Here is a 23,494-nt window from a genome sequence, read left to right as displayed (position 1 = left end):
ATCCTATCAGCTTAGTTTATGACGTGACTACGTAACAAGACATCATAAAACAAGAATAGTAAAAGTCCTCTATCCAAATGTACATTAGACAATTTGAAGTTGTTTGTTGCAAACGTTAAGGAACTTGTGGCCTAAGGGATGTCTGAGCTTCAAGGCTTTCTATTCTCTTACATGTCTCGGATGTAGTTACACTGATTTCCTGAAGTCACAGTCAACAAACTGGAAGAGATAATAATCTTGTATATAAATATGAGTAAGTGAGCCTTAACTGCAACATTTAATTTACTGACCTTTTATATTTGCAATAAATAAAGCTTTTATATTTGCAATAGAGTGGCTGCAGGGCTGACTTTTGGGCAGCATAATGCTCACATTAAGTGTTTTTTGCATAGTTTATTAAGTTCCCTTCAAAATGGTTGAAACAGCAAGGCCAATTATTTCGCTGTGAAATAAAGACATTTAGGTTTAACATCAAAAGATGAATACAACATGGCAGGAGTTAAGAATTTTTACCTTAGCATCTTTTGTATGTACCCCATTTTTCCTGATGCAGCCTTGAGTCCACCTCCAGTGTGCTCATGATCCCACTTTGGTCTTTCCATCACTTCAAAGTTAGCCTTGGTCTTGTCAGTCAATAAAACTTTGATCCAGAAGTTTTGTCTACTTCTTTCGCAAATTCCCCTCTGTCCTCAGATTCTTGCTGCAGATCAGTGGATTGCATCCTGCGTTATTTTCTATAGTTCTGTCCTCAAAGTTGTCTTTATAATGGAGGATTGATACCATCACCTCTGTACTGCGGAGGTTGGTATTGATGTCACTGTTTCTGGGGTTTTCTCACATTTCTCATTATGTTTCTGTCATCAACTGCTGTTGTTCCTTGGCCAATCTTTTCGATTTCTGTTGCTCAGCACACAAGTACTTTCTCTCTTTTTTAGGACATCCCAAATTGTTGTATTGACTACAGCCAATGTTTGCACAATGACTCAGTTTAGCTTCTTTTCTATGCCTCAAAATTGCTTGCTTTTCTCCCATAGATAGCTCTCTCTTGTGTTTTTGTTGGTTTATCACAAACAATACATCTTCTCAGATGAAAAACCGAAGGGTAAAACCAAGACTAGACATTCACATGTATTTCATGTTCAAACAATGACTCTAAATCCAACACTTGGGCAGTTAGAAACACCTGTCAGTCACAGTATTCTTGATCATTTGAAAAATATGAGGGTACAAACCAAAGGTGCAGAGTAGTAAGTTGTTTAACACATAAACAGGTAATAACGACTGAAAGAGATGGCCTAGAGGGAGGAGTTAGCCTTATTTTTCTAATAGTTTGAGGAGACAGTACAATGCCTGACTTTGCTTACTCCACAAATGTTCCTTGCCCTCTGTCTTTCACCATGCAACTTAAAATTACAAATATTTATAAATGTTAACATATTCCACTATTTGCAGCTATTGATAATCTCCCTGGATAACAGCATCAACCTGGTGCATGAAATGTAAATCAACATGGCAAAAGTGCCTAAGGGGATGTAGTAGTGTTCAAAATTGAATGTGAGTCTAGGAAGGAGCTTGGTTATTATATCCCTTTATTGAAAATGCACATTATAAATCTTTGCTCTAAAAACATGCCTAAAGGAATAGAATCACTTTTCTGACCTTGTGGCAGCTTTTTTAACCATGGGGCACTTTCCATTATTCATGTATTTGACTCAGACAGTTCAGAAAAAAGTATAAGCATGTCCCACATAACTTTTTTCTGTCAGCTTGCACCATTGTTAGGGCAATTACACGCATTCACATTTGATTTGAAATCACAAAATGTGATTGGCCCCTGAGCTGAAACACTTGAAACACATTGAAATGCAGACATAGTGTCATAAAATGACTTTTCCCACATCCTATAGGAATGGTTTTTGCTATCCTTGCAAAAACACAGATGGCAACTGTGTTTCTATTGGACTTATGTCACCATGAATTATTGAATAATTTTTTAAATGGCATAGAAAGTAGAATGTTGTATAATAATGGAATTTAAAATAAAATATCAATTAATACACCTGTGAAAAAAATCTAATAAAAAATCAAACATAACAGCTTTTGGATATTTCTATTTAGTGAATCTACTATATTCTACTTGCACTACATTGTGGCATATGTCTGTGTGAAAACATATTATAGAGAGTATAGTGTCTTGGTTTGATTACTAAGCTGATTTATCAAAATACAAAAATGGAGATGTCTAAACTTTTTATAATAAATAGAATCTAAACCTATCCCAAACATCCTTTACTGATTATCCCCTGCAAAACAAGAGGCAAGAATAATGTTCTCATGCTTGAAGTAGCCTAGTATATATCTGTCATTTAATTATTTTATCCAGCCACCAGCATGCAGTATGAATTGCTCACTGGTGCAAAAGGATGACTTCATATGGACCATTGAATCCATTGCTTCTGGCAACACATACTCACACATGTGAACAAATGATGGAAACAATATTTGCCGTCTTGCAGCCAAAACAGTATGCAGACAATTAGCCTTTGTCCAATTAAAGTGCAATCATAAAGATAAATGACAACAATGGCAGTAAATCTCTGACTTTATTGAGTCCTCGATGGCCCTCTAAGTGTATTCCAGTTTGTTAATGCTCAGCTCTATGTATTTTTAATTGCCTCATTAAAACCACTGATTTGATCATAGAGCAGCAGCATAAAATAAGGAAGACGTGCTGTCTGAACTTTGCTGATTGGATGAGCGGGAGACGCAGAGAATCAGACTACAAAGTATCTTGGTGTTTTTCAGCCAAATCAAGCCAGTAAGAGCTCACAATGGATGAAAATGTGATCAGGGCAAAATATGATTGTTATGTACATCATTTGTTTCTCAGAGGGGGATTTGCTAAGATGAAGATTCATAATTGGACTGTGTGTAATGGAACAATTGAATTTTATGCGAGGCTTTGCAAGAACACACTATGCACACTAATCACCAACAACCAGCTTTAGCCAACATTCAACTGTTTGACTTCTACAGCGATGCCATGTTTCTGAGAATGGATATTATACAATTGTCACATTTCTACAGCAACAACAACACATTTCCACATGTAAAAAGTCTTGAATAGGGTTAGGGATGCAACAGAAGACAGATTTGGACTATTTGGAAAATTCAAGTGACTGATATCATGAATCCTGAACCACCTCGACTCTTTATGGCCTTTGCTGTTCTGTCCCTTAACTCTGCTGCTCTGGTAATCCACCTTTTGAGCTTCATCAGCTGAATGCCAGAGAAACGAAGTGAGTGATTCCACTTGGATAAGAGGGAACATAATTAGTGTGAGAAGATAAAGATAATGAAGTGATAAATGTAAGCCTGATTTTAGGAAAAGGTAACAAGGTTAGCGAGGAATTCATTGGTTTAATAAGAGATGAGGTCCATGCATGATTAAAAAAAGGAGGAGGGAAAGGTAAAAATGACAACAGAACAGAGAAAGACAGGATGAAAGAGGGGGCAAGGAGGAAAGAGGAGGAAGAGGGCAAGAGTGATGTGTGTGTTGAATGATGAGGAAAGGTTTGAGTGTTGAAAGTCACTTTTAAAGTTAGTGTAGGGCTGTTTTAATGGTAGGTGTGAATGTCCCTCTCACTATCCAAAGCACAGTGTCTCTCTCTCTGTCTCTCTCTCTCTCTCACACACACACACACACACACACACACACAAACACACACAAACACACACAAACACACACACGGGTGATGAGTGTTTCAAATACCTCTCCTTCTTGGGGAGAAAGAGGATTCATTATCAGCGCTGTGCACTTAGAAAAATGAAAAGTCAATAAGACAACCAGAACATAAACACACACTCACAGATGCTGTAATGACTGTCAGCCTTGCCAAGAGACAGACACAGTGGTAAACAGATGGGCAAATGGAACATAGAACAGTTAACAATGATTGAGATGGACACTCTAAGCAGTCGCCAATGCAATACGCTAGTGGTTTTCTTAGTACACAGTTTTACTAACGTCAAAACCATCAGAAATAGTAAAAACTGTGTATTACTAATACACCGTATTTACTGCTTTGACCTTCAGTGAAGAGAGCTAAAATACAGTAACAAAAAAGTATTTTTATGTTGGGACATTATAAACATGAGGAGAAAATGTTTCTGGCATTAATAAGAAATACTGGGAAATAATTGGAAATGATAAAAGCTGCTGTATGACATATCTATACAATGAATTCATTGTTTTTGTAAGTCTAAGGTAATTGTTATCTGGTGATTTCCAAGATTAGTTGTAAGGCCAAAACACCATGGGTAGAATAAAAGTGAGGGATAGAAAAAGAAATAGGATATGACTTACTCTAAAGTTTGTGTTTTTTTTATTTTTATTTGCAATAAAAACTTGGAAACACGTCTTTTCATGATGATAAGTCTACTGCATGCAGTGTTGTCTTTCAGTGTTTTCTGTTTAGACAAAACTGCACTGGCTCCAAAGCCAGGAAATCATCACCAAGGTGGGTGAAAGGGTAGGGCTTCAAAACTCCACGTTCACTCATCATCTTTATGGTTGGCCATTCAGAAGACAAAGATGACAGGTTCTCCCTCACATTAACGAGCTGACAGCAATGGAAAGGATGGTGAGGAGGATATGTGATGGAGGGATGTTAGAAGCAGAGAGGGAGAGAGAAATAAAACTGAGATGAGAAGCCCAAGGCCAACGCATGTACTCAGACCCTCTCTCTTGAAAGATGGGCCCTCCCGGGCTCACAAGACACTAGAGTGTCAGTGTGTGTGTGTGTGTTTCTAAGGCTACTTTACACTTCTACGTTTAAGGTTACAAACAAATCACCGAACTGCAGTTATGTACGTTTTCAAGCACCTAAAACTGAGACGCTTAGAAATGCTGCAGACACTGTTTGTGATTTGTGGCTGCGTTCAAATGGAGACGTCTTTAAGCAGCAACACAGTCTCCCACATCTGCCTCTTGATTGGCTCTCCACACTCACAACTCAACAACCAATGATAAAGCCAAACCATTGTCAATACTTACAATCAGTAACAGTTCCGCCTCACTGTCACAAGAGAAGAAATCCCTCCTCTCACTTTTCAACATTGTTGTTTCCCAATCATAAGCAACAGGCTGTGGAGTAGATAGTCTGCTACCCGTTTACACCAGCACACAAATACCCAGTCTAAGTAAATTGTCACGCAATTTGTGATTTCAGGTGTAAAAGTATGGACAGAGAATACTCTTGAGCTGTAGCATGTAATTTAACAGAGATAGTTTTTGTATTATGATAACATTTTAAAATTAAAGTGTATTATTACCATGGATATAGCCTGTGTGAGAAACAACTAAATGTGGAAAGGTGTCCTTTAGAATGAACTCCACAGACTGGCCAGGTTACAATGTTGAAAGTATTAAAGTATTAAGAATTCAGCAATCATCAGTTGCCATTTGATGCTGATGTGTAAATAACAAAATCATGCTGTGAGCTGTGAGCTGATGTCATGGTGACTTATGTCTGATTTAAATTGATAAATTATCCTGATATCCGAAAAAAACTTAAACACACTGTGTTCACAGTTATTTCTGTTGCAGAAGCAGTGATTTCACCTGAAAGCTGAGGTCTTGTCTCACCTCCCTCAAACATTTCTCTACCAACCAAATTAGCACGTTATATATTCTGAGGTGTCACTTCACTTGTGTCCTGGTTTTCTGATAATATACTACTCTAAACGTTTGTGGCCATTTCACCTTTCCATACCACTGACCGTGACGATCCTGTGCCTCTTGTACAAGCTGGAGCGAGCTGTTCCTCTGGCCAGTTTCAGTGATGAATACTAATAAGGGGTTTACTGAGGTGGAACCTTCCTGTTCTCGATGTGGCAAGCATCTGGTGAGAAGTAATAACTGTCTAACTTTCAGAATTTTTGAATATAGCAAGGAACTAAAGAGAGAGGAGTGAGTCATTTTGTGTGTGTGTGTCTGTGTGTGTGTTAAATCTGTTGCTGAGTCAGCACAGAGGTAACAGGAGGCCCCTGCAGGAGGAGACCAAGGGATTTCTGAAACCCAATATAAGAAGCTACCCGGGGGGATTCATTCCTTCCCATTCCATCCCATCAGCCAGCCGTTGAGGTCTTAAGTGTGTGAATGTGTGTGTGTGTTGTGTGTGTCACAAAGTATTTATTGATGGAACTCCTACTGGCTTGTCAAGTTTCCCCGTGTCTAGTAAATCTTAGCCGAAAGTTGTGGCTGCAGTGTAGGTGTGTGTAAATGTGAGTGTGTGACAAAGATAGCATCAGTAAGAGAATCAACACACGACTCTGTGTGTCTAACTGTATGAGTTGGAACCCACATTCCGTCCCTTGTTGCCATCCTGCAGTAGCCTGAATAAGCTGGCTGCAGTAGGCTGTCTGACCATCTAGTTATAAAACAGACTGACTCCAAGATGGGTAGGGCAGACAGACACACATGAGCATTAAAGAGCTTTTTCTTCATGAGAAAAGCAGCTTTAGGGAGTTGTATCAGCAGGAGGTGAGCTGTCAGGGATTTCAAACCGTCAAATGGTTGGAGAGGGAAAGAAAGTGTGTGTGCGCATAGAAAGACACTAGAATTGCCTGGCCAGCCTGCAGGAGATGAACGTCTATATGCTGCATTCACGTCAAACCAGCAGCGGAGATGAGCCTCCTGCCTGAAAACACCGTTCACCTCAACTGTCATCTGTAAATGCTACTCAGAAATGATCTTCTAAATGTGCAGCATCCTGAATTCTGACATCACCATGAAACTGTATGAAGTCAAGTCCATGGTATATTACTGTCATTTCTAGAAAACACGAGAACCAAGTTTTTATGACCGAAGCCCATGAAGATCAATTCAATTCAAGCATGTTTTCCATATATGGTTGAAAGGAAAAAGATACGACAAATACATCAGTAATAACTACATTTGCTCCATCATGGTTGTATGCCTACCTCAACTGGTCAGTAGTTTACATCCATGTCTTTCCAGACACTTTTAACATATGTAGTGAAGAAATTCAAGGATTTCTATCAACTGTGTGAAGTGTATTTGTTGATTTGTGTAGAAAAGCATGTGCAGAGGCCACAGTGACCTTTAATTTGATGAGAATTAGTTTACTAGAATAAATTTCAGGATGGCTAATACTGTGACCTCTATGTGACCTAAGAGAGCTTTGCATTTACACTTTGTGTTAGTGCTGTCCGTTGGTGATTGAATTTATGCAATGGCAAGAATAAAACATATTTAATCCCAACAAAAGTTCAAAACCATGTTTTATCCAACCTGCTTCGTCACCTCTGTCACAAGCACCTTCTCTCTTCAAATTGGCTCACTGAAAGGCACCAACTCCACCGATCCTCTCCAAGTACAAACAGTTCATCCTCAGTTTGTTGGTAGTAACAACAGTAAGCCTCTTAAGTAATTAATATTTTCTAATTATGTAATTTACGTCCAAATCCTTAATGGCCCTATCACTGAGCATAGTGTTTGTGTTTTACAGCTTTGTGAACCTTGCACACATTGCAGATGTATTTCTGTCAGGTCCCTAATTTTTATTGTCCACATTTGTTTTCACAAATTGTCTCTGATGAAAATTACCCCAGTGGACATGATAACGCCTCCACTATCGCTTCACCAACTGAGTTAGAGTTGATCAATCTTTCCACTCTTTTCATATTATACTGGTACACCGGACTTGAGTAACAAATGATATTTTGACTGCTATTGACCCTTTTTTTCCACCCTTACATCTCTGTCACCTGTTCATCACAGGTCTCCTTTACCACACTGTTGTCCAAGGTTCAGTGCTGTCACTGCTCCAGTCATTCAAGAACCCTTTGTACAATTTTACAATTCTCTAAATTAATTCGAAAACAAGTACAAAAAATGCAGAATTCTCCACTGGGCTCTGGTGTACCTCATGGTACCATGTAAGGTCTTGTTGTTTTCCTCATTAGAGCATTTATATGCATATTTTTACTGTTTTATTCTGATCATCTGCATTATTAAAATTTACTGAATGTTACCACTTGTTGACAAGCGTCAAATATGGTGTTCTTGGTGCATTTATATTACACTTTTCCAGTCCTAACACAACAGGTAACATTCACCTACTCAATCTGACATGCAAAGAGTGAAGGATCGAAGATTTGATCTTCTCATTAGTGGACAACAGTATTTACTATTTGTGATGGTTTAAAAATGAGTAAAACCGTGTTCACCACAAGAGTATTGCATTGACAACTGCAAGTGTGCATCTTAATTATTGTTAACTAATCATCTTCCATTTACTCGTCTGTTTATCGCTGAGTCTGTCTATTGGAAAAGCTGACAGTCATCACACTCTACCTCCTGAGCCACAGGAGTTCTGATAACAACATAGTTATAGGTGTCAATGCTACCAGCCCTAAAGCCTTTGAAAACTTTAAGCTTCCCTATCTGAAAAGGCTTAAACTTTTTTCCTTAACACCGATAAAACTGAGATGCCATTATAATTAGACTTTGATTGAAGTACATTCTTCAGGAAGCCACAGTTTAAAAGTCGTGTTATAATCAGCTCAACAATCACGACTGCTTTTCACCACCTCCGCACTGTAACCAGAGGCCAACCATTTCCTTCTCTATAACTGAAATAGTTATTATTCAAGATTACGTTTCGATAAATTGGAACGACAGTAAGAGGAAGATAGTTTAACATATTCATATAAAATGGGAAGGATACACTGCACACCAAGTATTACTTAACTTTTTTATGGGTTTTGTACAGAACAAGTCATATATGTCATGTGTCCTCTCAGTATTGAGCCTCAGCTGAGCCATCACTAATCCATTAATCGCTTGGAGAAATGATTTAGGTTAGAAAACAGCACAGCTGTCAGCCTCAGTGAGATACACTAATGGAAACAGATAGCATATAGTTTGGTAAACAGAGGTAAAATGAATGCATGAATTCAAGCACAAGCAAAGCAATATAACTGACTGTCTTGTACACATGATCTGGTTTGGAGGTTGCTTCAGGAGAAGATGTTTACAACCATTGTGGTACATGTGGGCAATGTAGTACTTGTGTTTGTGTGTGTGTCTTACCCACGATTAGCTGACCGGTCAGTTGTCCCTGATCGTTTCTAGCATTGACGGTCACATTTCTGTCTGACTGAAGGATCAACGGACTGTCCTAAAGAGAGAGGGGGGAGAAGAAAGATGATTAATACAACAGCCAATTAAGTAGAATATTGTTATATACTCATTCACATATATGTGTGTACTACTGCTCCACCAGTTTCCATATTCACACTTGTGCTGTTTGACTTCTATCTCTCCCCTGGAACTCCTGCCCTCGCCCCTCTGAGCACCAATCAGTGTTGCATTAACCTGTATAACCAATACTGCCTTAGCCTGTATCAACCTTCACACTTGACTCCCCCTCTTCCGCTAGGCTGATATACTCTGTGTCTAATTTGCATAATCTATTCAAAACAGCATCCTGTCTGTGAGTGTTTCCTTGTTTTCAATTTTTCTGTCTGTGTCTGTACGTCTGCAAAGAAGCCAATTATTTTCAGCCTAAATGAGCCAAATGCAACAATGACCCTGACCTCTGCTCTCATGTTTAACGTCTAATTGAGATGAACGCCGGCCACATTAGTTTACATTCAGTGGATGTGTGTTGCAATGAATGCAACCCCCCTGTCCTCCATTTTCATTAAGTTCCAAACTCAATCTCGTTTCAGTGTCTTTCTCCCTCTTTCTCCCCCTCTCCTCTCTTCTGCTCAGTGTACATCAGCCAGTAAAACCTCCCTCTTCACATTCTTACACTTTCCCTCCTGGTCACCTTTCCTCTTTCATTACATTGCTGCACTTACATCATTTTCTTTTTCATTTTCTTTCCCTCCACTTCCCTCACTTTCTCTCAAATTGCTTATTTGTTTTGGCAGCGTGAAATGAATAGCATACATGTGACCCAATTTCTCTGTTGATTTTCCCAAATTAATATCTTGCTGCATTCCAGTCTGAATTTTAAAATGAGAACTGTGTTAAAATTGGAAAGTCGCTGTTCTGTTGAAATGGAAAAAATATCCTCTTTTTTCTTCCCCCTCACTCTCAGTCTTCCTCTCTTTCTCTCATTCTATCTTTTGCCATTTGTTATGGATGGATATTCATTGTTCTGTGGCCTGCTTATGCGAGTCGAGACCAAATTTCTAATATGTCACACCTGTCTGTGCTCTATTTTGTCCAGGGTCTCCCCGGACAGTCTGATCACAAATTCAAACACCGATCACTGCACAAGCGTGAGGGACAAATACACACAGAAAAACACACAAACAAAAAAGCGCATAAAAATCATATTCAAAAGTGAACACAATATTTTTTTCAACGTGCTCAGGTGCAAGTTCATACACAGCCATGCCTCCATGCACAGACACACACCGCCCACTCGAACAGAGTCAGGTAACAAATTTGCCAAACAACAAGTAAATGCCGCACACAGTTTATTGTGTGTTACCTCCCTCATCTGTTTCCTAACGCTTGTATGCTGGATTAATTATTTTCAACGGGGCGTGTGATAGGCTTCACTGTATTATCTTTCCACTCTGTTTACAGCGATGGGCGCTTTGTAAAGCATGACAGATGTAATGTGCTTTGAATCATTCCACCTCAGTGGACGGTGTGCATGAACAGGCCTGATCCCATTCACTTAGTACAAGACTCTGACATTTAGAGGAGTGGCCGTAGATGGACAGTCTTATTTGATTAAGCACTCATATGCAAATAAATGGAAAGAAGGGCAGTAAGTAATTGCTGCATATTAAACAGCTGCTAATGTCTATTTGTATAGCAGTTGATTGAAGATAAACAATCTGACTAGTGGTGCTTGTGTGAAACATATGTGCAGGTAACAATAATGACTTGATGAGAAAATCGTTGATCCTACCAGTGGCTGTCATTAATCACGCTTCATACCATCAATTACCCTGTTTTAACTAAAATAACATAATGTTTTCAAAATTAACGGGATGTCATCACCACAGAATGAACAGAGCCTGTGTTTGTTAACACTTGTGTTGGCACACGAGTCTGCACACACACACTGTGTTGTTGCTATCTCTGTTAAAAATGCTACAATTCTCAAGTGAGCAGGCTCCACTCTGATTGTGGAAAACAAAGTGAGGTGGGGAGCTTTGGTGATGCATTGCTTTGCGTCAGTGGACAGGGTGGTCCGACGAATAGGCAATTGACACTAGCTTCATAGTAACCGCAAATATATGCAATGAAGAAATATACATTTGTACTAATTACGTCTTTCAGAGTTATGCATTGGGGGATTTTTTTCCTCTTATTTCAGTCAAATTCCATGTGTTTGTTAGCTCCACAAACATGATGAGCAAGGCGTTGAAATCAATCTGACAATAGGTTCCCTCTATATAGTGTGTTAGGAACTGATTCAGTCAGTTTTCTCTGACATTGAAGGTTCGTTTCTCTCCATGAAAGTCTTTAATTCTCTAAAGCTCTGATCTTCAGGGATATCTGCACAATGTTTGATGCTGGTTTGATGCTCTTTCATTTCAATGTTAGTTTGATGTCGGTTTTGATGTGCTCTCGCAGTTATGGCGAAACAGGTTTTTTCACTGCAGAATGATAATCATTTCAGTGCTTGGATCTGAATTCATTGGGTGATGCATACATCATACATCTGGAAAAACGGTTTAATGTTAAAACTCAAAACTCTGGTTGAAGTAAGTACAGTTATGACGGTGCCTTGTTTATTGCTATTTCGTAAAAAATGAGGACTGATCCAGACAATGTGACTACAGCTGCACTCTAATAACCGATGTTTCTTGCTGTGGCCAATTTACAGGAGCCTCACAATAATTACAGATGAGTCCATGTCAGACCATCATCATATATAATGATTCTGCATGAGTGTGCTCATTGAACAATATTAAAGCACGCCACATCCATTAGCATACGCAACATGTCACATATTTCTCCATCAGTTAGCCTATGTTCTATGCACAACAGTGCTACAGAAAGAAATATTAATAATTAATATATACAGGCAGAATATACAGTCCTACAGAAGTCAAAAGTGACAATTTATGCTAATTAAGCAACTGTATTGAACTACATTTACCATATAATCAAAACATTTTATTCTGGCATTAGATTAGATAAGATGAGATGAAAAGCAAAGGTATGCCGAAAACCAAATAGTTTGTGCGATGTGCAATGGTTGTTCTAAATAGCCATACTGAAAGCAGTGTAGAAATCAGGCTTGCATTGAGCAGGTGGTGAAATGTGATGAAACAGAGCATGGTTTGAGAACATCTTTCCTGGAGGATATTAATCAGAGTTTAATTTGTACCGGATCCTGCCAGAAAAGGATCTGGCACCTTCTATTGGGACCAGCACCTGTTTGATTAGATCTGGCATCTCCAGCGTCACAATCAAACTCTGAAGATATATTTGTACTACATTTGATCTGCCTGATTTTTCTTTTCTTTCCCAAGTTACACCTGAATCACTTGTTTGAATATTTTGGATTTATGTTAAATCTGATTAAAAGGGAAGAGATACAATCCCACACAAAGTGTAGGGGGGAGTGAAGCGGTGTTTGTTTGGCAGAGACCTCTATCTTTAGAGAGAGAGAATGAGAGAGAGAGAGAGAGATTCTAAAATTATGATTTCTAATTATCTTTATTAGTAAGTAGTGATTTTGGTCACCGCATGTGTTTTAGTTTGCACACGCTCAATTTTTTTTAAACGTCCCAGCCCAAACATTTTATGGGGTCAGAAAACAAGGCTACCACTTACCACAATATGGCAGACTTACTCAGAGACACTACGTGGTTAGAAAATGGGGTTAAAGGTTTCTGGTCATGACAGGTTGGGTGGGTGTCTAATAAAATAACCTTGACCTGTTTCCTAACATGCACCATACATAATTTATGATATTCCTTTACATTCAATACACTCCCCAGTTAATCTCCCTCGCCTGCTCTCTACATTGGCCCCTCTGGCTTTTGTGTTTACTGTCACGCTCATAAATCTCTCCTCATCATGTGAAATGTGCACAGAGACATGAATAAATACTCCAAAGGCAGAGACATCATGCTCTCTCCTCTGAGCTGACACAACATACACCACAGCGCCATTAATTCAGTTAATAGTTTTAATTTAGCTTTGATTAGAAATACAGGCACAGAGCCTCCAGCCCGAGGTACTCATTGTAATTACTCAGGTAATAATAATCATCTGTGGACTGGTGGATCATCATCACAGCCTTCAGCCACCGGAACAGATAATAACAGCTTAGCCGTCTCACTGTCTGTCTCACTCACTGTCTGTCTGACTGTCTGTGGAAACAGGTCGGGGCTCAAGGTACATAAACGCTGTGATTGTTTATTTGTGTTTAGTCATCACTGTAATAAAAGCTTTTAGGTCTCCTCTCCGTCTCTTATGGCCTGACTCACTCACTCCATACAGTAAACGTCTCAACAGCAGTGTACTCAACCCTCATACAAGATACATTTGGTTGATTCATTCTTTGCCATCAGCCTAATAACAGCTTTTATCTCTCCTGACTGTTTCACTGTAATTGCCCATCTCACTGGCCAGCTGTCCATCTCTCCATCTAAAAGGTTATGGACGTGAGCTTAGCAAGAAATACTTTTCGTTGTCAATCTAATTTAAAGCTTTCAGCTATCCTTTCCCTCATCTGACTTATTCTCTTCCCAACTCTCTGACTTTCCAAAAACCCACCATCTCCTCACCAGTCCACTTGTCCGCCCACCTCTCAGTCTGACTCTAGGGTTCAACTCAGATTTTTGCAGGTCTGACTGAACACAGCACTTCAATATGTCAGTATTTATAATTATGGGTGTATGGCTGCAAGCACCAAAAAGTAGATTTTTAAATATGATTTAATAAACCAACACCTTCTCTTAAGTACCTGAACACAACAGGAAGCAGAGTACATGAAATGTTCCTTTCTGCTGCTGTTTTCAGTATTATGATTTCTTTTCTTTTTCTTTTCTGATTTTTTCTGATTTTTTTTTTTCACTTGGAAGTAGACTTTAAGTTGAAGTTCGTTTTCACATCTGCAGCAGTTACAGAACAGTGTTTGCATTTTTTTTTTCTGTATTTGGTCTCCACCCACTACCTAACTGTTTCCATCCCCTGCAATCACGGAGGCAAACAAAGAAATCTTTAATTTAAACCTCCATAATGCTATACTTTGGCAAATGAATCTAAAACTTGTATAAAATATCAATATGGTGATTTGGCCATTCGGTCATTTAAACAAGGCGATCCTTGAAATATGATCCCAAGATTATTTAAATGAATCTCAAATTAAGATTTGGATCTCATAAACTGGTACCAAGAAGTTGCTGTGAACAAGGGTGAGACATCATGAGTGTGGAGAGAGTTAAAGAGTGGGGGGGCTGGCAGGTACTTATAAGGAGTAGGGTCTAGACCTCCTCTAAAAGTGCCCTGATATAACTGTTATGATTTGGCACTATATAAATTAATGATTCAGAAGTTGTATAATTTAAATGATAAGGACATGTAGATGGTAGTATAATTAGTCAAATCCGAAACAGAATCCCAATCAAACAGTGAGAAAAAGTCTGCTTTATCCCTCTGCTCCTATTTCGACTTTAACTCAGCTAATTAGTACAGACTATTAAATTAGTGATGAGTTTGTTGTGCAATGCTAATTTGTTGTTTTTGTTCCCCCCGGCCACATAACAAGAGAAAATAAATCAGTGTTGGTCCTGAGCTTTCCTCTCAGGATGCTTGGATTTAATATGTTCAAGTGTCCTCATGTGCATTCAGGGGCTTTATCATCTATTTAGTATGTCATCAATGTCCTGTACAAGGCTTGTGTCAACAGTTGTGAGATCAGTGTAATCCATTTAAATCTGAAAGTGACAGCTGAGATGAGACTGAGCCAGGAAGTCATGTCAGATCACTGTGTGCACGTTGTTAGAAACATTAAACACTGCTCAGTCCTGCTTGACTGGATTGTTGAATATCAAGTCTATTTATAGTTTTTTTTCAAAATCATTTGAAGTTGAGTTCTGTGGATCTGGACATTTAAATAATGCAATGAAAACCACAATTTCAAAGCTTACAACAAAACAATTATTATTCAATGATCTAAATTCTAATATTTCCTTCTTTTAACAGTTTTTATAGTAGTTAGTTAATGTATCTCATCAACTACATTGGCTAAAACTGGCTGCTGCTGAAGACCTAGGTAAAGTCTAGTAACCTGGCTGATAAGGAGATGGCTCGTCCTTGCTGGCTGCAGAGCCCAGAGTTGTTGAAGCCTTGGAATCCATATTGCAGGTTAAAAAAGTATGAGCTGAGGTTGCACTTGTACCTTAGGGGTCCTACAGGACTGCAGTGTTAGCACAGGAGACTGCTGTGCCAAATTTCATGCTCATGAAAATACTTTTTTCCACTTGAAAGCTGGAGTGTTGGCTTCTCATCCTTTTGCCTATATGTGTCTCTGAAATGTAATTTTCCAATGTTTCTTTGGCTCCTTGATAAAGTAGACCTGAATTTTACTTTGTTTTTTGCACATCTGTTGTGATGACTGGTAATATATGATTTTAGGCAGGGTGGCACATTGCAGTGTCGCCAGCAAGAAGGTTCTGGATATGAAGGGCCTTTGCATGTCTGCCTCCTTTGCATGTCTGTTTATGTTTTCTCCACTTCCAAAGACATGCATCTTAGGTGAATTGGAGACTAGGTTGCCTGTAATATGAATGGTTATTGGTCTCTATATAGGACCCTGCAACATGCTGGCAAATGGGCCAATCTTATGGTTATATATAAAACACACAGAAAGTACCACAATAAATTGCTGGGGGGCAGTGTGACCAACAGTTCCTACAAGACAACCATAGAACACGAAGAAGAAATGTCAACAGTGAGCTGTTTGCAAGTCTCCAGACTCAAAGCTAAAACAATTGAAACCATTAATCCAGCTCTTCTGCCAGATGAAAAATAATGTGCTGTCTTATAACACCTTCCAGGCAACGTCTTTATGATTCATCCGAAGAGTAAAGTTTTGCGCCGTAAAATTGCTAGAAACCACTATCCCAAAAGTGTAATTTTATTAAAATATAAAAGTATTTACAACAAAAACAAATGTAAAGAACTTTGCCATGTCAAGATTTACTGGAGTCAATAATAAAAAATGACTGCTTTCGTTGTTATTACTGAAAAGTTTACTGGATGGACTGGGTGGCTCCATTGCACCACCAAGTCTTATTACTCTCTCTGTATGAAATGGATTACTCTCACAGGGGAAGATGAACAGAGACAAATGGAAAGGGTGAACAAAAATGTGGGTTGTGTGGTGGGCTTGTGGTAAAAAAAGGTTTACAAGAAAAAGAATTGCAGGTGAGAGGGAGAAGTACGGGGGGAAGCTGGGACCTCCCAGCTTCAGGCAAGCAGAGCGATAAATCTTGAAACGGGGGGAGTAAAAGAGGGACAGGAAAGTAGCGATGCGAAACAGAGGAGGGTAAACTGGAGCATTTACTTTAGAGATAGCCAAAACAAATAGATCTATGCACAGAAGCTGCTACGTCGGCCCTTTATGTTTTGCCTCTCCACAATAATGTACGGTGCTTAAGGGACCAGTCAACAATAAGACACACAGCTCCAGAAAATATATTCCTACTACAAATTATACTTTTCAACCGGAGGCCTTAGAGATAAAATACATCTGAAGGAGTTTTACATAACAGTTCAGATTACAGTTGTGCAATACATTCTCATATAATGGATTTAAGACCAAAGTCTGCAGATAGTATACGTCCTGTTGGGGAGTTATTTTAATATTTTTTGTAAGAGTTGTTGGTGTGGCTGAATAAAACCTGTCAGGGTATGATAAAAGAAAAGAAAAATAAACAAATGAACATGAAAAACCACAACTATCTGCAGGCAACTTTCTTTGAAAGTCCTCATTGCTCCTTAGTCTCTGACCCACTGATTCATGTATGTGTGGATTGTTTGGTGGTGTGCTATCAGCATAAAGACAAAGTGACAGCTGTGGTATTTGTTTATGGTTGATAACGAACCAAAATGTTGGTCCTAAAATTTGTCCCCACAGATTTTTCATCTTTCTATCTTGTGAAAACCACTTCCTATCAAACACAACCACATGGGCCAATGAAAATAATGAAATACAAAAATGTTCTTCCAGAGCCAAATAGATTTTACAGTTCTTTATAAACATCCACCCATTTCATAAAAGTGCAAAATTATATTTTTGACAGGTGGCGAGTCCATTAGAGGGTTTAAGCCCAACACACTGTGGACAGTTATTTTTTATTGGACAGTTCTGCACTGAGATAATACCACAGAGAAACGAGGGGCAACATGCAAACTTCACACAAAATGTGTTGACGAGCACATTCAGACATCAGCATTTTTTTGTTGTGCAACTAAACTACCTTGTACACAAATATAAAAACACTTCTTTCAAGGTGCTTGTTTAGGGTTACTTATCCTTAACAGCTGCTTCTATATGTATATAATTTACTTAAGGATACTGTATATTTCTGTGTGCATTGCCATCTAAGCAGAAATATAAGAACAAACCCATCACACTGTACAAAGTCAACCATGAATATCTATGGCTGCAGCATCTGTTTTAGACTTGCATGGAGGCCAAGAGAAATCAGTCGTGTTGTTATGGCAATGAAGCATTGATTAATGTATTGTTTGGTGGTGTGCTTGAGCATATCATAAAACAACAAGCAAATGTGCACTCTGAGGAAACCTACACATTTATGAGGGCTAACATGCAAACATCACACAATAAACATCATGCTGACGAGTACGTTCAAACCTTGAGCTCATACTATATGAAGCACCATATATACTAACAAAAAACTCAGAGAGAGCTTATCAAGCTATCTTAAGCACCTGCTTCTATATGCTCACTTTACCCAAGGGATACAGCATATATTTGTGTGTGTAGACCTCTGCGCACACAAGGAGAACGAATCCAGCAATGAAAAGTGGCAGCAAATGTGACTCAGTGTGCACAGTATACTGTCACTCCATGAACATCATGTAGATAAGTCTGCTGTATCTGCTTTAAACTTACAGAGTGAAAGTAATTGTGTTGTTATGGCAATGAACCAGTGACATGCTGAGTTATCCTGACTATATGAAAACCAGCATATAATCCATCATAATATATGCAGGCATACACGCGATACCACACACACACACACACACACACACCAGTCAGCAGAAGATATGTACTCACACCCAAGGTCACTATACAGCAATATAAAGAAAGCAGAGATTCTATATATATTAATAAGACTGTACAAAATCACATTTCAGGACACACATACACAGTGAAACCAAATCAGCGTGGACATATGTCTGTGGTTACATCATGGTCATACTTGTCTCTCATGAAGGATATTTTGCCTCAAGTGCTGTGTCCTGTGGCATGGTTAAATAGAGGGGGAAGAGACGAGATAAGTAGCAAGGACGGAGGCGGAGAGGAGAGCAGAGCAGATAAAGTTGCAATGCTGCATTTGCCATAAAATATTCCCCCGTGGTGCAAATACTTGAAGTGAAAGAGGAATAAGTTAACTCTGGAGAAGTTTGTGCATCCATAGGAGAGATTGTGTGTGTGTGTGTGTGTGTGTGTGTGTCAGCTCATTGTCTAAGACAATATGTGCGTGCAGAGTGTGTGTGGATTACAAATGTGACAGGATTTAACCCTATTCACCTTTTTGGTCTAAATGCGTATATGCTTGTTTGTGTGTATGTGTGTGTATTTATGCTTACCCATACAGACATGTCTTGCGGCTAATAGATTATTGATCAGAGTCAGTTTCCAAGACCTGTATAGGCTAACACACACACACACACACACACACACACACACACACACACACTCACGCACAAAAACTTTCCGTCTCCTGAATACTTTTCATTGAACACAACTTAAGGCAACTTCTTCCATAATGTGTTTTGTCTTTGTTTCTCATTCACTCATAACTCAAACATGACGGGTGCCTCATCGCCCTGGCTTTGAGACTGATACTGGAGATTCATGGATTCCAATTTATTCAATATCTGATTGTGTGGATGTTTTTTTGCTCTGGTACCCTTCTTTCTTCTTGTAGTTTCTTTGATATTTCTGTTCCATCCAATTCCCTAAGGCATGATAACAGATCCCTTTTCATTTGTACTGAACCCATGGGTATATGAGTGCTTGTGTAAGTCTCTTTCTTTCTTTAATGTCTATACAGACTCTTCTCTTTAACTTTGTCACCTCTACAAAGTCAGAGCAACCCAATCCCTCAAAGCAAGGCAGACCAAGTAGCTAACATGGCTAGCTTAAATAAATAAAATTCAATTACTGGTCTATAGCTAGAGCATAAATGCTGCTGGTCCTAATCTGGCTGGGAATCTATATCCAAGTAATCATTACTTGTGAAAACACAACATACAAAATGTATTGTCTTACAGTCAACCAGCCAAGTTTCAGATTACGTTCATGTCCATCCAAACTTATATATGTAAATAGAGACTTTGAAGAGATGCAGATGACGTCTTCAGAAGATAATGATTTCAAAGTGAAATTGGCCTTTAACCTCCAGAATATAAAATATCATTACTTCGTCATTTCATGTAAATTTGCATAATGTCATTAACGTAGTATTACTTGACTAATGACTGAAAACAAGTTAATCTTCAATCATCAAATCATAATCAATTTATCCTGAGTCCAAGTGAACAATACCAAATTTGAAGAAACTCCATCAAGGGCTTCCTGAGATTTGGAGTTCATGAGAACATGGCAGATGGATGGACTTAGTAGCATGTGCAAATGGACAGACAACCTGAGAACATACAACGTGACTCTGTCATTTAAAGCAAGAACAAAAAGAAAGAAAATAAAAATGACACAAATATAGCTCACAGAGAATGTTTGTATGACATGCTGATCACCTTAATGCATAACATATGTTGAGGCCAGTCAATTTAAAATGTACATCTCTCTCTTCTGTTGACACAATGTGCACAGTGTTCGAAGGCATGTGGCTGCTTCAAACATTCACTGAGGACTTGAGACTGGTGAGAGTTCATATCTTCAATAAAGACCCAGTCCTCTTGAATTGTTAATGATAACAAGTGAATTTTTTCTGTGTGAGGAACTGGAAAGACTGATAATTATTTACTGAAATCTTGAGGATTTGTGCAGTGTAAGAATTAGCAATTTCAGTGCAAAAAAAAAAATTACTTAGCTTCTTTAGCCATACAAAATCAGTCAAATCTTGTCCATTTTTGCATGAACACACACACACGCAAACACACATACGTCTTGTATTCCTCAACCCTGTCTCTTACATTCTTTCATGGGGCAACCTTTGTGTCGGTGGCTTTAATCAAAGCTCCTCAGGGTTTTTTGGCTCATTTTCTCGCAGTTCAGTATGTCTTGTGCTTTGTTATTGCTGTGATAGGGATTTTCTGAATTTGGCCTCTCTGCAGAGCTCTCAGCCATGTGATGAAATCCCCAGTTGAGTAGCTGCCTCCATAATTACTGGGAATGGTTTACAAGGGCGGGACATGAGAGAGATAAAGTGGATTGTCTTGATGGTGAAAAATTGCATAAAATGGGACATGGAAATGGTTTATGAAGATGAGAGGAGCGTGTGAGAGCAACAATTTGGAAGTGGTCAGAGAGATACAACATGGCAGCGAACAGTTCAAACCCATGGAGCTAAATGAAGCTTTCCGATGATTTTCTGCAAATTAAGATTCTATGAACATCACACATGAGTTTATGAAGGCTGAAGACAAATATATCTATAAAACAAAACACAAAATAGCAGACAAAAATGACTAACTCAAACACATATCCTGTATTCTTCTGCAAGGAGTGTGCATAGCTGGTCCTTTCTGTTGTGCTGCCCCATGTGGCCAATGATGAAAGAGCTCCTGAGATGTTAAAGTAGGATTCAAATTTAAGACTGCATCCTAGATTTTCTCATCAGTAGGTGCTGATCCAGTTCCCATTTACAGAACAGGGAAGAAAAGGCAAGGGTCCCAAGGACATGGATGTTGAGAAAGACAAAGCACTTTGCTCAAATAATACAGTATTTCTACACAAATTAAAGCCAAGGTTGAGACCAGGATGGGACAGGACACACAAATAAAGAACAGAATAATATTTGATCTTTCTCTCCTGTCATTTTTCTTTTACTTTTCCTTGAACTCTTTTTCAACTGTCTTCTATTCAATTCATTTTTGAAGTAATAAAGGTGTTGTATTCTTGATATTGTTCCTTTCAGCTACCAACAATTCCAACTACGTTATTGCCAACAATTTGCTTTCCCGTTGAGATTAGCTGAACTGTATGTTGTCTACAGATTCGGTCTTCTCTTTCCTTTCCCAACCTTTCACTTCCTCCTTTCTTTTCCTCAGAACTGCCCATTGGTTTGGGTTCATGATTCATGTCGAAGATTTGTACAGAGTGTTTTGACCTGGCTCTTCATTCTCCTGCATATGAGAGCAGTGTTAACTTTGTCTTTCTCCATGTCTTTGCATCGTCTGTTGTTAATGACAAACTGCAGCACCTGCTCTCAGCAGCCCTCTTCTCTTTCTTCTCCCTCTTTGAATGATAATCAGTTTGCCTCTTGTGTATGTTTATCCCCTTCCTAGAATGATGTGGTTTAGAGCTGGCTTTGTGCTCAGGGTTCTATAAAGCTGGCAGGAAAAGATTTATGAGTTTGGGATATATAAATTAACATTGCTTGAATTGACATTCAATTTGTTACCACTTTTGCACTGGTCCCTACCAGTTAATATCCAAACCAACCATGGGGGTTGTTGTATTGAATATCCATTCACAATTTAAATTTTGTATCTGTTTATCTGTGCAGGATTTGATGGGATGCATTTGCTTAATAAGTGACACTCCATCTCTCAATTAACAGTTTCAAGGGGATATTTTTGGTTTTGTGCTTTAATACAAGGATCAATGACCATGCAACTGCTTTTAACTTGGACAGGGGTCTCTAGGCTGGATACTGTATTTCTGGATGGAAGCTCCCGGTTGTGTTGGAATGATAATTGGCTTTTCTTTTCCACAGTTGTACCATGTTCCAACGACTTATGGGAGAGGAAGACCTTTGGTTATCACCTCGGCTGTTGAGAACAGGGATTCTCTCATTAGCGGATCTATTACTATATCATTGTGCTGGTCCTGAGAGAAAGCGGAGCTCTATGTCAAGGCAAACTAAATCCACCATGATCTTACTAGGAAAAACATAATGGTGAAAGCACGGCTCAATACTCCCTCCTTTCGTAGCTTTAGAAAGTGCTGGAAATATTTTCAAAACATTGTGCCTGAATGCACAATGGGGCTGTGCCTCAACAACTGTGAATCTACAGTCTGCCAAATCACGAACTCTTTTAAGAGCTGCCTACTACCCAGAAAAAAGTGCAGCTTAAAAATAACATTCTCTAAATGTGTAAATGTATGTATGAAAATATGAGAGGTAGTGTCCTGGTACTAAAAATCCACTCATTATTAGTGACGCCTTTTTTCTGATGAAGATATCGAACTTTAAGAAAATCATCCAATCTAATCCTGAACCTTTGTGCTGGGGTTGGCAGAGTGAAGGAGAACACAAGGGACTGTCCTTAAACCTCAAGCTATACTCATATCTAGCTATAATGGTTAGATGTGTGTCCTCACCACACATTCCAAAATAAAGGTGAGCTGAATAAACTCAACCTGATCCGACAAAACGCAACTGTGGCGTATAACATTTACACTGTGTTGGCAAGTTCAGTACATATAATCCATATGTAAACAACCCCCAGAGTGGCAAAGTGGGCTATTTAAACATGTTATATCATAAGTTAGTAACAAATCAACCACACAGCTGCAGCCCATCCAGAATGTTGCTGTCAGGGTCCTCACTAACACCAAGGAAGTATAGGAACATTACATTAACAGTCTTTAAATCCCTGCCCTGTCGTCCTGGGAATGGATGAATTTCAAAATCCAATTACTTTTCTACAAAGCAAAAAAATCATATCTGTTTTACAAGTATGTTACAAGTCATCTAGACCATTCAGGTAACTCTGGTGAAGCATCTTCTGGTTTCTATGCTCCTCATCTGCAGAACAAGCTTCCTGAATACCTAAAAATGACCTATCAATAAAAATGATAGGTCTTTAAAAAAAATAATAAAACTGCATCTTACCATAAGAAGTACAGTTGCAACCTATTTTGATCTCCAACTACTTCATTTCTTGTTTGCTTTTGTTGTCTTTGAAATGCAATTGTATTGTTGTCTTAATTACTTAACATTTTAAATGTTTTGAATTATTATGTACCTCTGTAAAGCACTTTCAACTATTTTCATTGTCTTATTTCATTTATTTTTATTTCCATGCCCCTTT

General features: G+C 38.7%; 1 protein-coding gene across 2 annotated transcripts in view; it reads right to left on the bottom strand.

The window, feature by feature from the left end:
- LOC109627472 (zeta-sarcoglycan) overlaps positions 1-23,494 on the bottom strand; it is a 305,924-nt gene that overhangs the window by 52,097 nt on the left and 230,333 nt on the right. For both annotated transcript variants that reach the window (XM_069530649.1, XM_069530650.1), the window contains exon 4: positions 9,119-9,206. In XM_069530649.1, coding sequence (XP_069386750.1) covers positions 9,119-9,206 — 88 coding nt within the window. The remainder of the gene's footprint in view (positions 1-9,118; positions 9,207-23,494) is intronic.

Source organism: Paralichthys olivaceus, chromosome 8 (genome assembly GCF_024713975.1).
Source record: "Paralichthys olivaceus isolate ysfri-2021 chromosome 8, ASM2471397v2, whole genome shotgun sequence".
NCBI lineage: Eukaryota > Metazoa > Chordata > Actinopteri > Pleuronectiformes > Paralichthyidae > Paralichthys > Paralichthys olivaceus.
Note: the sequence above shows the minus strand (reverse complement) of the source record. Positions and strands in the feature narration are given on the sequence as shown.